Source organism: Ruditapes philippinarum, unplaced genomic scaffold (genome assembly GCF_026571515.1).
Source record: "Ruditapes philippinarum isolate M1 unplaced genomic scaffold, ASM2657151v2 ctg591_1_1_1_1, whole genome shotgun sequence".
NCBI classification, from domain to species: domain Eukaryota; kingdom Metazoa; phylum Mollusca; class Bivalvia; order Venerida; family Veneridae; genus Ruditapes; species Ruditapes philippinarum.
In genome coordinates, this window is record NW_026859721.1 from 286,990 (window position 1) to 302,318 (window position 15,329).

General features: G+C 33.0%; 2 protein-coding genes across 4 annotated transcripts; one reads left to right on the forward strand and one right to left on the reverse strand.

Annotated features, from left to right (window-relative positions):
* The first annotated feature begins 364 nt into the window (after positions 1 to 364).
* Positions 365 to 6,149, forward strand: LOC132757646 (fatty acid synthase-like). Its single transcript, XM_060748974.1, has 10 exons — positions 365 to 507; positions 806 to 1,095; positions 1,364 to 1,721; positions 2,196 to 2,318; positions 2,561 to 2,790; positions 3,054 to 3,278; positions 3,800 to 3,910; positions 4,322 to 4,568; positions 4,972 to 5,214; positions 5,844 to 6,149. The coding sequence occupies exons 1-10, from the start codon at positions 492 to 494 to the stop codon at positions 6,020 to 6,022; spliced, it is 2,022 nt and encodes a 673-aa protein (XP_060604957.1). The 5' UTR covers positions 365 to 491; the 3' UTR covers positions 6,023 to 6,149.
* A 2,244-nt stretch (positions 6,150 to 8,393) lies between these two features.
* On the reverse strand, positions 8,394 to 15,105 carry LOC132757636 (uncharacterized). Of its 3 annotated transcripts, none has more exons than XM_060748960.1 (4): positions 15,073 to 15,105; positions 11,578 to 12,252; positions 10,991 to 11,092; positions 8,394 to 8,500 (listed from the first exon to the last, which is right to left on the reverse strand). In XM_060748960.1, the coding sequence occupies exons 2-4, from the start codon at positions 12,163 to 12,165 to the stop codon at positions 8,429 to 8,431; spliced, it is 762 nt and encodes a 253-aa protein (XP_060604943.1). In that variant the 5' UTR covers positions 12,166 to 12,252; positions 15,073 to 15,105; the 3' UTR covers positions 8,394 to 8,428. The 3 variants fall into 3 exon arrangements, with proteins under 3 accessions (XP_060604943.1, XP_060604944.1, XP_060604945.1); XM_060748961.1 differs by having other exon boundaries at positions 15,034 to 15,085; XM_060748962.1 differs by lacking the exons at positions 8,394 to 8,500; positions 15,073 to 15,105 and adding an exon at positions 8,694 to 8,788.
* Positions 15,106 to 15,329: the final 224 nt, after the last annotated feature.

Consider the following 15,329-nt stretch of genomic DNA (forward strand, 5'->3'; position numbering starts at 1 on the left):
ATTATTAAAGGAAACATACAGAAAAAATCATGGAGCAGTAACAGAAACATGCAATGTAACTTATTAATTTGGTACCTAATTATTTATCTTCTTGCTTGTATTTGCATGACATGCACGAAAACCCCATTTGTTTTTAGCATATGCTACGACATGCATATGCATATTGAATTGTATTATTTCCCAAACATACCCATGCTATGTTATATTTCAATAATTTGTTATGTTTGCCTTTTCATTGCAAATTGAATTGTATTATTTCCCAAACATACCCATGCTATGTTATATTTCAATAATTTGTTATGTTTGCCTTTTCATTGCAAAATATCTATCAATTAGATTCAATGTGGTATGCTATATCAATTTGTTCAAGGTGCATCATCAATCAATCAGATTCTCCATTAGGAAACAGATTGATAACGGACGAAATTGTCGCCGCTGATTTGGTATTCAATGTCATTAATCAGGACAGAAACATAGGATCTTACAGACACATGCCGATAAAGACTCGTATGTCATAATGTTGTTTCCAAATATATTTTTTTTACTTTAGTGTCATTAAACATATCTTCATACACATAAATGTGGTATGATGTTTCTTTTTAGCAATATTGGTGAGAAGTCAAGTTTTAGTTTATTTTACCGTAACAATCTTGCAGTCCGTATACGATAACCACCATGAATGAATAAGACTTTGATATATAAGTCATTGATACGTACGTTCAGTTTTGTATATTATTGAAATACTTATTTATGGATAAATGTGAACTGTATACGATACAGTCTTTTTACAATTATTTCATTTAAGAATCAAAAGTACAAACAACACATGCATATGTGCGGATACAGCAGTCCGGTAACTTGTCTAGTTTGCAATGGACACATTTACCAGAGGCAGCTGAAGGTGTTGAAAAGAATGAAATGTATACCGTTTGTTATTCGGCTTTGAATTTTCGAGATGTGATGTTGGCTACTGGAAAACTGTCTCCAGCTGCGAATCCAGGCAAGAACACAAATCCAGAACAAATGCTAGGAATGGAGTTCTCTGGTTTTAATACGCTCGGGAAACGTGTAATGGGTCTTGCTCCAGATTTAATGGTAAAATCAGTATTGTGATTTTAGTCCATACATGCTCTAATTAAGCAATCGATTGAAAACACGCTACTTACTTTACTTCATGGATAATTACCTAATCACGTTAACATTACAAAACTACATGTTGAAAAATCATTAAATTCTGAGTTCTATCTTTGAGCTTTGGTAAGTAATGTCTGTTGTTTCAGATATGACAATGTTATAATACAACAGTGTACAATGTATTATATTTTAAAATAGGAAATATTTTCACTTACCTGATATTTTGAAGGGTATATCTACATCGGTTTCAACAAGGAATGACTGTGTATGGCCGGTACCGGATGAATGGACACTTGAACAAGCAGCTTCAGTTCCAATGGCATATCTCTCCGCATACTTGGCTTTGGTAATCAAGGGTAACATTGCCCAACGAGAAAGCATTCTCATCCAATCGGGTAGTGGCGGATTAGGTCAAGCAGCTATAGCTATTGCACTGAGTTATGAATGCACGGTTTTTACGACTGTTAGCACTGAAGAGAAGATGGAATTTTTATTGGCTAGATACCCAAATTTAGACAAACTCAACATCTTCAGTTCAAGAGATACAGCATTTGAACAGAAAATTATGTACAAGACAAAGGGAGCAGGTTTTTCTAAGACTATTCAATCTAATTCGGAAATCATAATTATCTTCACTTTTTGTCAACATTGTGCTGAAGATTTCTTCTGCACTGTTTCTTTACTTACTAATATTAACGAACATGGGTACATGAAAGAAGCATCATATTTATAGATACACATATCATACTTTGATATGCACTTTAGTTTTTATATATTCGTACAAATGTTATACCTAGAGGCTTACTTTTTTCTTTTTCAAAGAACTGCTTTGATTGTGGTATGGGCGTTATTTTGAATAATCAATCCTATTATTGCTGTTTAATTTCATGGTACAACCAGTGACACCACTTGATCTCTCGTCATAATATACATTTGTACAATTCTCGAAGCTATTTTTTGTATAAGCAGTAATTTTATTAAAATACATATGAATCCATGCTGTATTCATTCCTTAAAGATTACCTTGCATACTGATCATTCTGTCCCCCTTTTTCTTTCAGGTGTAGATATAGTGTTGAACTCCTTAGCAGGAGACGTACTTCATGCAAGCGTTCGTGTGCTAAATAGCTGCGGGAGATTCTTAGAAATGGGCAAATTTGATTTATTTCAAAATTCATCTTTAGGTAATAATATTTATTGTTACAGTCAAACGAATTCTTTGCATATTTGATATTGAAATTTCGGACAATTTCTTATAGCTTATTGATTCTTCTCTTTTCTAACGCACTGTTTTACAGGTTTTATCTTTATTTTATTTACTTTTACAATAATACAATGAAGCAATCCCAAATTGTTTGGCTTGCCAAAATGTTACTATGATAATGTACATCTACTGCTAAAATATGATATTTCTGTATCCATCCAGGCATGCAAATGTTCTTGAAGAATGCAAGTTTCCATGGGGTTCACCTAGATTTTCTTATTTCTGAGGATACCACTGGTCAGCACATGAAACGTCTCAGTGAATGTTTCACCAAAGGAATCTCTGATGGAGTAGTAAAGCCATTAAATACTACTGTATTTGATAAACATAATGTCGAGGATGCATTTCGTTTCATGACAAAAAGAAAACACATTGGTAAAGTGTTGATAAAGGTACTTTATACGATCAGAAATATTCGTATTCAAATTTTGTTTATTATAAGATAAGCAAACATTCTATATATGTTTAAAATAAGGCTTAGAATGTGGACTTAGACCATGCATTGTATATTAATAAAACCTTGAATACATTCGTGCATATGTGTATTTTGAAAAACAAATGGTACAAAAACTAGTTTCATATTCAAAATTCGATATAACATGTATTAAATTTAATAAGACTTTTATACGTTACCATCTTGCATTTTTTTCTTTAGTTAATAGATGAAAAAGAGTACTCATTGACAACACTTCCCATGATATCTGCTGAACCTAGGGTCTATTTCTCTACCTCAAAATGGTATGTCATTACCGGCGGACTTGGTGGAGTTGGTTTAGAACTGGCGGAATGGCTATCCGATAGAGGCGCTAAATTACTGGTCTTGACCTCAAGGACAGGTGTCAAGACGGCTTATCAGAAACGCAAATTGTCATTCTTACGTGTTAGTAGCACATTTACATATATTCGTCAACTGGTTATCAGAATTAAAAAGATTATAAATTAGAAGTCCTTGTAAACATCTTTGAAGTGGACCAAGTTCTTTGTAATTAAATGTGTATATATATGCCCTAAGACATATACGTGCATATTTTAAATTGATGATTTAAACAATACTCTGTCTTGTCATCTTTTTACTCTGTTACGCATCGGTCGAATGCTTCACTACCTTTCATTTTCTTCTTTCTTATCTGTAAAGTAACCGAAATGTATTCGCTTAGCTGATAATTGAGCGTACGTATACCTTTAACGCAATTGGTTTTCATTCCACTCTTTGGTAACTTTTTGTATATGCGTCATATTGTTAAAAGTAAAAACATATATTTGATTGGTTTTTCTATAACGACTATTTGCTTAAATTCATCAAAAAGTATCATAATATTATATTTCTATAAAATTTGGCCTTGCTGCATTTAGAAATTAAATATATTGTTTGAAGACGACAATACTTGGTTATGGTTACAGGATAAGGGTATGGATGTCCAGGTGTCCACCAGAAATGTTTCAAAGATGACGGAAGCCGCGTGTCTTTTACATGAGTTTAGACCTTTAGGCGGAATATTCCATCTAGCAATGGTATTAACACTTTACTGTATTTTCAATCGTACAGGCTTTCACCAGAAACCATGAATTTGAAAAAGATAAAGTGTCAACAAATAATGAAACACAATTACAATATACCTATCAAGGATTGCTTCTTGGGTCTCTAAAATTCAATTGTTTTGAGTGAGGTGTGATAACTAGCATTGTAACATCGGCTTCCATAGCTACATAACTAGACATATCAATGTTAATCAAATGCTATCAAAATAATAGGGAAAATGAAAAGTTTGAATTCTCAATGAAATCCTTATACACTGTCCGTGGTTTTTTGTTTGTGTTTTAACATTTACAGTGATTAGAATAGAAGTTTAAAGCGTTAAAACAAATCAGAATTTCAATTCAGTTAAAGATAGTTTTAACATTTATGATATTTTAACCCCGAAGGTCTTAAAAGATGGAGTACTTGAAAACCAAGATGAGACTACGTTCAAATATGTATTCGAATCAAAGGCACAAGCAGCTATTAACCTTGATAAGCTCACAAGACATCCATCTGAATACAGTTGCGACTGGTTTGTATGCTTCTCTTCCATTGCCTGTGGTAGGGGAAACGCTGGACAGACAAATTACGGATATGCTAATTCTGTTACTGAAAGTGTGTGTGAGAACAGAAAGAGGGATGGGCTTCACGGTAGTATATTATAGAACTATGTATAAGATTTAGTATAAAAAAATAAACAAATTAACAAATGTTTTAATTGGAAGGGAAATCGATTATCCTTTTCTTGAAATATGTTTCGAAATGTATATATAAAAAAAAGGTAAACTTCAAAAATATTGTAAATGGACATTAAAGCAAATACTAAACTAAAAATCTATTTCAGAAAGTGTAACATTTGATTTGTATCCATAATCTTCCCTAGAGTGATTATTTGTGTAAATTGTAAGGTTTGATAATCAATCATTTTGACATTTAGGGTTGGCCATTCATATTCTACCGGTATCGTTTTACAATAAAGTTTGACCATAACATTAATTATATCAGTTTTCCATTAAGATTTGACCATCTTTTTCCATCTTTTTTTCCATTTAAGGTTTAGCCATACAGTTTGGACCGATCTCTCATGTTGGTGTATTCCATGAGACAATGAGAAATACTACATCAACCCTAGCTGGTGCAGTCCCACAAAGTATAACGTCATGCTTAGCGACACTAGAAAAACTTATGAACCAGTCAGAACCGGTTGTCTCTTGCTTTCTACAAGAGGAGGACACAAAAGAGAAAAGTGAAATAAACTCAGAAAGTAGATTGGTTTTATCAATATTTAGAATAATAGGTACTTGATGGGTTCTTTTTTATTGATTTTCATGTAAACGTCATTCGTTTTTATATAAAAATCAAATAATTTAATTTGCTTTCTTTGTTTGATTAATAAATGACTGGCATGTATAAACAGTTAAACACATTTTTCCAATTTGCTATGTTTCAAATAAATATGCTCATTTACATCAACTAAGATCCTAGTCCACTTTTTCTTCTTTGAATTAAAAACAAAAATAGCAACAACAAAAAATGCCCCGAGAATACGTTTTAAGAATACTATAAGTTTGAATTGAATTGCAACAAAATTATATCGGGAAAAAATCACTTTTCACAAAATATTGTATTAAACAAGTAAAACATGTTAGGAAGAATTTCACAATAGAACACGGATAGACGGACACATTAAACCCGCACGTACTGATGTAAAAACAAAGGATGTATTAAAAGCGGCCTTCAACTTTTATTTTCTGTTGGTAAAACAAGTCTGTGTTGTTTTAAACTAGGTATCTTGGAATATTAGGAATCGAAATGTCCGCTTTACTAACTTAATTATAGAGAGCGGACCGTACGATGGGGTTTCCTTAAGGCTTATTGTTTATTATCTTATCGTCTGCAAATTGCATTTCCATCTTAATCCTGCAGGTATTGACGAACAAAGGCAGATTAATGTAGATAGCAAGCTGAATGAGCTAGGTCTGGATTCGCTAAATGGTATTGAAGTAAGGCAGCTTCTAGAAAGGCATACACGCAAATCCATGTCACTACAACAGGTGCAAAATATCACCATAAAAGAGTTAAAACAACTCGCAAATCACAGTTAGTCCATTGTGACTGGTGAATGATTGATTATAATTGCGATTTATCTCATGTGGTATCGCAAAGCATTTGAAAATTATACTGGTATCATGTAATTAGCCGGACACTTTTCAAATTTAAGACTGTGTCATGCCAGTACTTTAAAGAAAAAAGACAGATCACTAATTTGTAATTGATGTATAACTTAATTGATACTTGAACAGTTTTGAAAATGGTTAAAGGGATCGTAATCCAGATTTTTTTCTGGTTTTAACCATTTTATATATTTTGCTTTGGATTTCCTTGATCTAAAAATATAATCATGCCGATATTCAATGACCGTAACAATGGTTGTTCTGCATAGTAGACTGTAAACTATGCCTGTACATAAAGTTTGTTGTGTTGTGTTCTTTATAACATGTTTCTTGTATCAAATATCGACAGTTCCTGTTTTTACTTAAAAAGCATAAAATAATAAAATCACAATTTACAGATTGCATTTTATAAAGCTTACAGTATAAGAAGGCCTGGTGTGTTTGTAAAACATGCATGCCCCCTATCGGCGGCCAATTAGGCAAGGTAATTGTAACTGACTTTTGACCTAGTAACAAAATGATCAATAGGGGTAATCTACTGGTCATGACTAGTCACTAGGTCATTGCGATGGTAAAGGTTGTGTGCAGGAATTTTATGACAAAGTTATAACAAATATTACAAAATAATATATGCATAAATTTTATGAATCATGTAGGCCTCCTTAATGACAACAAATTTGTTATATTACATTAGACCTTGAAATTTGTATACCAAAAGCATTTAAGTTTATTAAAAAATATCAACCAAGAAAACTTGAGTTGTTGAGTTATTGAATTTACCTTTTACCTACAAGGTCAATATGACCTTGATCTTTGACCCACTGATCCCAAAATCAATAGGGGTCATCAACTTGCCAAGGCCAATGCACCTACGAAGTTTAAGGGACAACGGCCCATTGGTTGTCAAGTTATTGTTTGGAAAACGCTTTAACCAATAAGATCAATGTGACATTGACCGTTGACCCCATATCCCTAAAAAATCAATATGGGTCATCTACTAGCTAATACCAATGCACCTATGCAGTTTGAAGGCCAAGGACCCATGGGTTGTCAAGTTATTGATCGGAAATGGTTTTTACCTACAAGGTCAATAAGACCTTGACCCCAAAATCTATTGAAGTCATCATCTATAGGCCACGATCAATGCACCTGTGAAGTTTGAAGGTCAAAGTCCCATGAGTATTTGAATTATTATTTGGAAAAAATTTCAACATTTAAAGTCAATTTGACCTTGACCTTTTACCTAAAGACCCCAAAAACAATCAGGATCATCTTCTGGTCATGAACAATCCCAATAGCAAGTTTGAAGTTCCTATGCCCATGTGTACTTTAGTTATCGATTGGAAATCATTTGGTCTACAGACCAACGAACCAACATACAAATTACAAATGCAAAGCAATATACCCCCACTTCATTGTCATTAATTGAGGTGAAAGGGAAATTCTGCCAGTGAGTATTGCATCAATTGTTCTAAGGCTCACTTATCAATTATTGTATAGTAATAAATGTAATAGAAGTGTTATTACTAAATAATTTCACAAAACATTGACTAATGAAATTTGTATCAAGTATCACTGTGACCTTGACCTAGTGATCTCAAAATTAATAAAGGTCACCTACTAGCCATGATGGGCAATGTCACTAGAAATAAGTTAACCTAGGCTTATTTTTTTTCAAGTTATTTTTGGAGCTAGGTTTTAAAAAACAGTGTCACTGTGACCTTGACCTTTGTCAAAATGACCTCAAAATCAATTGGGGTCATATTCAAGCCATGGCCCTACAAAGTCACACAAACAACGACTGATGCTTTATCAGGAAATAGATCGCACAAGGGTAACATATTGAATGAAAGACTGCCCAATCACAGTTTTCTCAATACTTTTTAAACAGGGCCATAAATTCATCCAGAGCTTAAATAACTGAGTATTTGGCTAAGGTCTGAATTGGATTGACATAGTTACTACAAAAGTACAATACATGTATAGCAAAAATATTAACTGACCTAAAGGATTTTTAGTAACCAAGACTTGAAATTTCACCTGTTGATTCAAATATTGAATCTGTCAAAATTTTAATTCACAGTATTCTTCCTACTTTTACGTAGGGGCATACATTTATCTAGTAATGAGTAATTAGCTAAGGTTTGAATGGATCGACTTTGTTACTACAATATAGCAGATATATTAACTGATCTGATGACTAAAAGATTTTTAGTAACCAAGACTTGAAATTTCACATTTCAATTCAAAATACAAATGTACATTAGATGTCATGGGAGACAATCACATGCAAGTCATATAATAAAATTCAATATATATTTTATTCATTCATAAACTTTAGACATAAAATGCGGAGTTGAATTTCTTCTTTTTTGTCTCATCCTTGACATTCACCTGCCCATAAGGACACTGAAAATACAAGAAGTATAATATCATTATATAACAGTTATTATTCAGCACAATGATATATTTCTAAACAATAGAAGAAAAGCATAAACCATACAGTCAGCATAACTTCTTTAGCAAGTCCTATAAAGCGGCCTTCAGCTTTTATTTTATGTCGGAGAAAACAATTCTGTGTTGTTTAAACTAAGTATTTCAGTAATTTTATCTTGGAAAAATACATCATATCACTGTTAAGACTTCTTCAAAACAGCGTTCTGAGAGCTATTTATAGCACACCAGTGACGTTCATTTCTAAAGATAGAAGATTGGGAAACAAATCGTCTGCTTTACTTATTTACATATAGAGTGCGGACAGGTAGGTATGAGGTTTCGAGGGGTTTCCTTATTGTTTATTTATTTATCGACGGCAATATTTTCATTTTCCACTTTTAATTTTTTTGATTTGACAATTATATGACATGATATATCTAAACAAGAATCTGTGTTTGATAAACACAAATGCCCCCGTGCTCACTGTTGTCAATAATTTAACTTTAGAGAGTGAAGTAGATAATTTGTATGGAAGACAAAATTCTACTTTGTTTACATTTTGCCACTTTTATGACAATTATTTCATATTAGGCGCTACTATTTTTAGCACTGTTGACCTTGACCCAACTGACCCCTAACTCCATCCAAAGGAAGAATACCATGTAATTTATCTTCCTACCAATTATAATACAAATCTGTCAATAAATAAAGGCTGTATGAACAAAAGTGTAAAAATCTATTTTTAGCACTGGTGACCTTGACCCAACTGACCCCTACCTCAACCGAAATGAGAATACCTCAATTTTATGTTCCTACAAAATATACAAGACATCTGTCGATAGAATAAGGTTAATACACCTGTTTGTTTGTTTGTTTTTGGGTTTTACATCCTATCGACACAGTATAGGTCATATCGCGATGTTCCAGCTTTACTGGTGGAGGAAGACCTCAGGTGCCCTTCCGTGCATTATTTCAGGCACGAACGGGCACCCGAGTAGAACCACCGGTGTTCCGTAAGCTAGCTGGATAGCTTCCTCACATGAAAAATACACCTGTAAAGTGTAAAAAATCTATTTTTGACATTGGTGACCTTGACCCAAATGACCCCTTACTAAAGGAAATGGAAGAGGACCTCCCTTCGTATGACTATTATAAACATGAAAGATATTAACTTAAAAATAAAGGCTGTATGAGCAGAAATGTTTACAAGTGTCACAAGTGACCTTGACCTTGACCTAGAGACGCCTACCGCCACAAAAAATTAGAGGACCGTTAAAGGTATCCACCTACCAAATATGAAAGATATTAAATAAATTAAGTAATTAGGTGAAATTTTTTGATAAATCCAACTTGGCGGAATATGTTAACCACACAAGGCCCTATTTTCAAAGTGATAAAAAGGGAAATTACTGGGAAAATGGATGGCACATTTATAACTTGGCAATATCATGTACATTGTATTGATAAGTAAGTGTGAAAATTATTAAGCCATTAGTTCAGATAGAACATAAGATATTTCCAACTTGCCGGTTCAGGTTAACCATTATTCATTTTCTAAGTGCTGAAAAGGGAAATAACTTGGTGCAAATGGAAGCCATAGTTATGTAACTTGCCCAGATCATATACTTTGTATGGATTAGTAAGTGTGTAAATCATGAAGCCATTGGTACAGGTAGAACTTAAGAAAAATCCAACTTGCCGTTCTAGGTTAACCTCGTACGGACAGACGGATGGACATACTCACAAAATGGTACTTCTGTGACTTTTCCTTTGATCTTTTTGGCCATTTTTAGTCACACAAGGCTTAAAAAAAGACACACAAGTAAAAACGGAATGAATAGGATCAAAGAGTATTTACTGTTACCCATTGTTCTCCAAGTCACACAAGTACCTATGGGTTTGTACGGACAGACAGACGGAAGTTCTAACAGGAGAGTAATAATGTGGCTACTCTATTGTTCCATCTATTGTTCTTTTTAGCCACACAAAAGAAAATAGCCACATAAAAGCATTACGGAATGAATGACATCAAAGAGAAATAACAGTAACCTATTGTCCCTCTAGCCACATAATGACTGTCCTGTGAGTGCGGACACACGGACGGTTCAATTACTATATGCCCGGGGGCATAAAAATAACATATTTAACCTTAAGTAAAGCTGAAGGCCACTTTAGGAGTGAAGACTTTGATATTTTGCTGCACTTTTGAATTTAGAATTTGATCTTCTACTTTTTTAAACCTTTCCAAACATTCTTAGCAATTATGTACATGGAAAATCCAGGAGTATTATATACGATTTCAATTTGGCAACAAAAGGTGTAAATGGAATATGTTAGTAATTCACAGAAGACATCTCCGCATGTGATCATGGTTTACCCTGTTTTAGTAATGAATGGTTTTGTCCAGATTTAGAGATGGACAAGTCCATTTAAGATATTGAGGGTGGACAGGCTTAAACTTACATGTCTACAAGCATTACCACAGCATTCCCCACGTTCCAAATGGGCTGTCCGTGTCATAACGTGATACCCGGTTAAAGGGTCAACATACATCAACTGTTTCTTCTGAAAAATTATAAAACCATCTAAGCTGCACACTAAGTAATCTTCACAAAATGGAAAGAGAATTGTGTCTTAACAAATGTCAGTGTCAAAAAGTGGAGCAAAAATATTCAGACTTGGCTATATATAATCAAACTGATCTGAAACCCAAATGTACTTACTTTTACAACACAGTGTATTGGAAAAGAACTAATTTTTTGGGTTTTATTAAAGTCACACCAAAACTATATAAATGGCCGTACGGGTACATTCCAGCTTTACTCTAGAAGCAAGACCTCAGGTGTCCCTGTGTGCAATACTTCAGACATAAACTGGCACTCATGTAGAACTGCCCATAACCGTTTATAAGCTGGCTGGAAAAAATATCAAATGGACCAGGTTCAAACCCACAGCAGTAAGGGAAGGGGTAACTGATTTGAAGTAAGTAACTTTAACCACCTAGGCTATCATCAAAATAGAAAGAAATTGTAACTGAATACATCTTATACCTTGACTGCAGTTCGATGACGTTCGTGGATTTTTTTCTCCGTTGGAGATAATTTATTGTAATCCACCAACATCTCCCATGCCTCAACATCACTGTGTTCCTGAGAATTAGTTCCTTCTTGATTTGGCTCACCATCACCAGAACCAGTCTGTGTGGAGTAATGGCAAGCCGAAACAAAATAAACTCGACTAGAAAGTTCCCCTAATATCACAGATTGCCGAAAACGTGTCAAAAAGTTTCTTGGGAGACAAACACATTTACATTTGATTAAATTAGAGGTATGTTTAACATCCTTGGAAAAGTTTGCTTTTAATACTGATTGAATCACAACTGTTGAAATTTTCAGAGGGTTTAATAATTTGATACACTTCTCTCCCTCTGTCCAATGCAATTTTGTCAATGGTATACAGATATTTTTTTGGCCTGGTATACATTGTTCATCCCCTTTAATTATGGAATTTTGATAAAAACAGCTGTTTGATACACATTCTTTTGGCACAGCCTTTGAAAATTTATGCAACAATTTTCTCTGTGTGTAAAACTTGAAGACCCTCCAACGGTGAAATAGTTTTGTATTCATAACAACCATCTCTGCCAAGTTAAGTTTGTAGTAGAAGTATACTCTGAGCTACATATATCATAGCTGTCTCAAAGCTACCTTGGGGGTGCAGTTCCTCTGAAACAAGAAATAATATGTAAAATGTATTTATGTGATATTCAATGACAGCCCTAGATAAAAATGCGAGACATAGGAATACATACAACCACAGTGCATAATTGGTTTATATTAGCAAGCTCGCATAGCGAGCTTTACTATAACGCAAGTACCTACTAAAAGTGATGGTTTTAAAAACTTTTGTCCGAAGTACTGAATTAACACTATGCAACTTTTAGAATTACAAGATAACAATAATAACTGAGTAATTCTGACTGAAAACTGATGCATAGACTGGTAATCCCCGCACTTCTTTGGGAACCATAATGGGATAGGGAACCAGAACACGGATTTACATTACAAGGATCGGACACTTTCGTTTAGCTTAAAATCCCGTCGCGCGCGAAATTGCACATCGGATAAAGGTGGACAAAACGAGAGATGGCGTTCCGAGCAGAGTGCGAAATGTGACAGATTTTCCCAAGAGTATGTGGTCTTATTGCAGCTTTGTGAAAAATTATACAGATATGAATGTACTAATACAGTATTATTTTGTGCCACTAAAGTATTTATTATTTATATATGAAAATATGCTGATAGAACGCTGCAACGCTTAGATAAAAAAGTACCTAATTTAAAAAAGATTTGCCTATTGTTTAGGCTTACTCTCTACACTTTGACGCCCTTTTACTTCAAGCACAAATTATTACCACGATTCAGATTAAGATAACTATTTTTTACATGGTTTAATGGTTCCATTGCAAAAAAATGTTTCTTGATTGCTTAAAAACTTTTAAAGAAATTCATGTTTGAAATTTGTCTTTATTTCTGTGAATTATTTCAAATTGATTTGTACATTTTTTATTTGATTACCTGAATATTAGTATAAATATAGTAAATATTCTACTAATTAGTGTATTAAATATATTTTCAGATCATTCTAGACAAGCGTTCATATATAGATGAATTCATTAGATTGGCAAGGAAGAAACTTTTATTGGCATACAGAACAGCTGTTTTACAATATTATTTTTTATTTTGAAACAGATTTTTTTCATAGTTATCATTCACGTCAAATGATTTATTTGTCATATGTTTATTTTCATTTTTTTTCAAAGAAAGGACTATACAAATTTAGTTGTATATTTTCAATTTCATTTATAAATGTTAATAAAGAAAATAGATTTACATTGTATTTATATATATCCTCTTCAGAATCATTTTCTTAACACACATACCATGGACTGTAGTTAAAGACCCCGCACATACAATATATACATTCAAATTCTATTTGTTTTTGAAGATTGAGTGTTGCAATTATCACATGTAACCTGGTAATGAAAGTTTGAAAATAAAGTTTTTCAATTATCACTTGTTACCTGGTAATTGACCCCCTTCAATAGTAATTAAACTTCAAAGAAATTTAAGTGATGTGTTTAAAATAATCAAGTTACTTTTATTTCGCAAAATACTGACTCAAACTGTAAAGAATTTTATTGCTTTTCTAGCGTTACATTAAAAAATATCAGAAATATCTTTCTACAGGCATTCAAATAAAAAGAATAATTAAAATATATGAGTGACATTTAAAAGGTCGGAATCGAGACAGCCACACGAGAGTAATTTACTGTAACGATGATTGCCTACTTCACTGCACCGACATTTGCAAACAGATTTACAAAAAATAATGATATAAATAATGAATGAAATTTAAATATTCTATGAATATGGCAATATTGACAATCTCGGCAATATTTTGTACTAAAAAAATGAATAAATTTTCTTCACGTGTTGAGGGATTGTAAAGCCTGCAATACATTACCCGTAAAATAATTAGTTAATATATTAGACTAAATAACCCAATAAATCCAAAATATTGCATTTTTGATCATCTGTGAATAACTTACATCGGCTTCTTTTTTATTTTGAAATTGAATTTATTATGTTACCATAATAATAAATTTCAAATACCTGCTTTTGTAAAAAATGTAAATTTACCGCAGATTTCGTCAACTTAAATTTTTAATAGTTGTTGCGGACAGATAAACTGTACCTTTGAAAAATAAATTAGATATTTGAATTAAACAAGTATTTTTCTTCAAAATAAACTTTAAATTTCCAAAATCGGATAATAAATGGAAAAGCTATATCATTATATGGTATTTTGTAAAGTAGATATCCGTTGCGAATGGGCATTTACGCTTAGCGCCACAAAATTATCAATCGATGTACCTTTATCGAGTGCGCAACAAGATATTTAAGCATTTATATAGGGTTAACAGGGAGTGTCTGATCCCTGTAATGTAAATCCGTGACCAGAATAAACTAAGTAGTGTATAAAATACCGAAAACGGAAAATGTAAAATGATTACTGAACGATTATTTAATACTATTTAATGGTAAAAGGAAATCACCCTCGCTTTGAGGCTTTCCCCTTTACATATTATTAACAATATATTTGAAAGTTCCCCCGACTATGATATGGGAAAATAGAACACCATTACAGACCTTGTCTTTGGCTTGTCTGGATATAGGCTACATCATACATGTCATGTGTACTGTTTATTCCAAAGGAACAAAATACAAATAATAAAATACATATAGACCTATCAAATTTGGGGTCGGATTGATTCAAGACTTTTTATTTGAGTCATGACTGATTATTGTGATATCGCGAAATCTAATGACAATAAGTATGTAGAGAGAAATAAAACTTGACATGACAAATTTATATATGCAAGATCATGCTTTCAAATTTATAAAAATAATAAAGCTGATCAGCAGTTGTAATTTCCTTCTTACGCGCGATAATTGTGAAAAAAGTTTCATTTCCACTTTTACCGGAAGTTTACTGCTTTCATTTTTTGACTGGTTTATCCACTAAATGAAATGAAAAATGACTTCTTTTTGCGAAAAATAGTAAAAAACGAAACATGTCCACAATTGTTTAGACAAAGGTGTACTAATGTTTCTATATTTCTGTTAAGGGCACTAGAAATATTGGTGTCAAAAGATACAAATATTCATCGGGGGGGGGGGGGGGAGATGGGATAGTATATCGGTGGAATAGTTTATTGAACCAATCAAGTGGCATATGT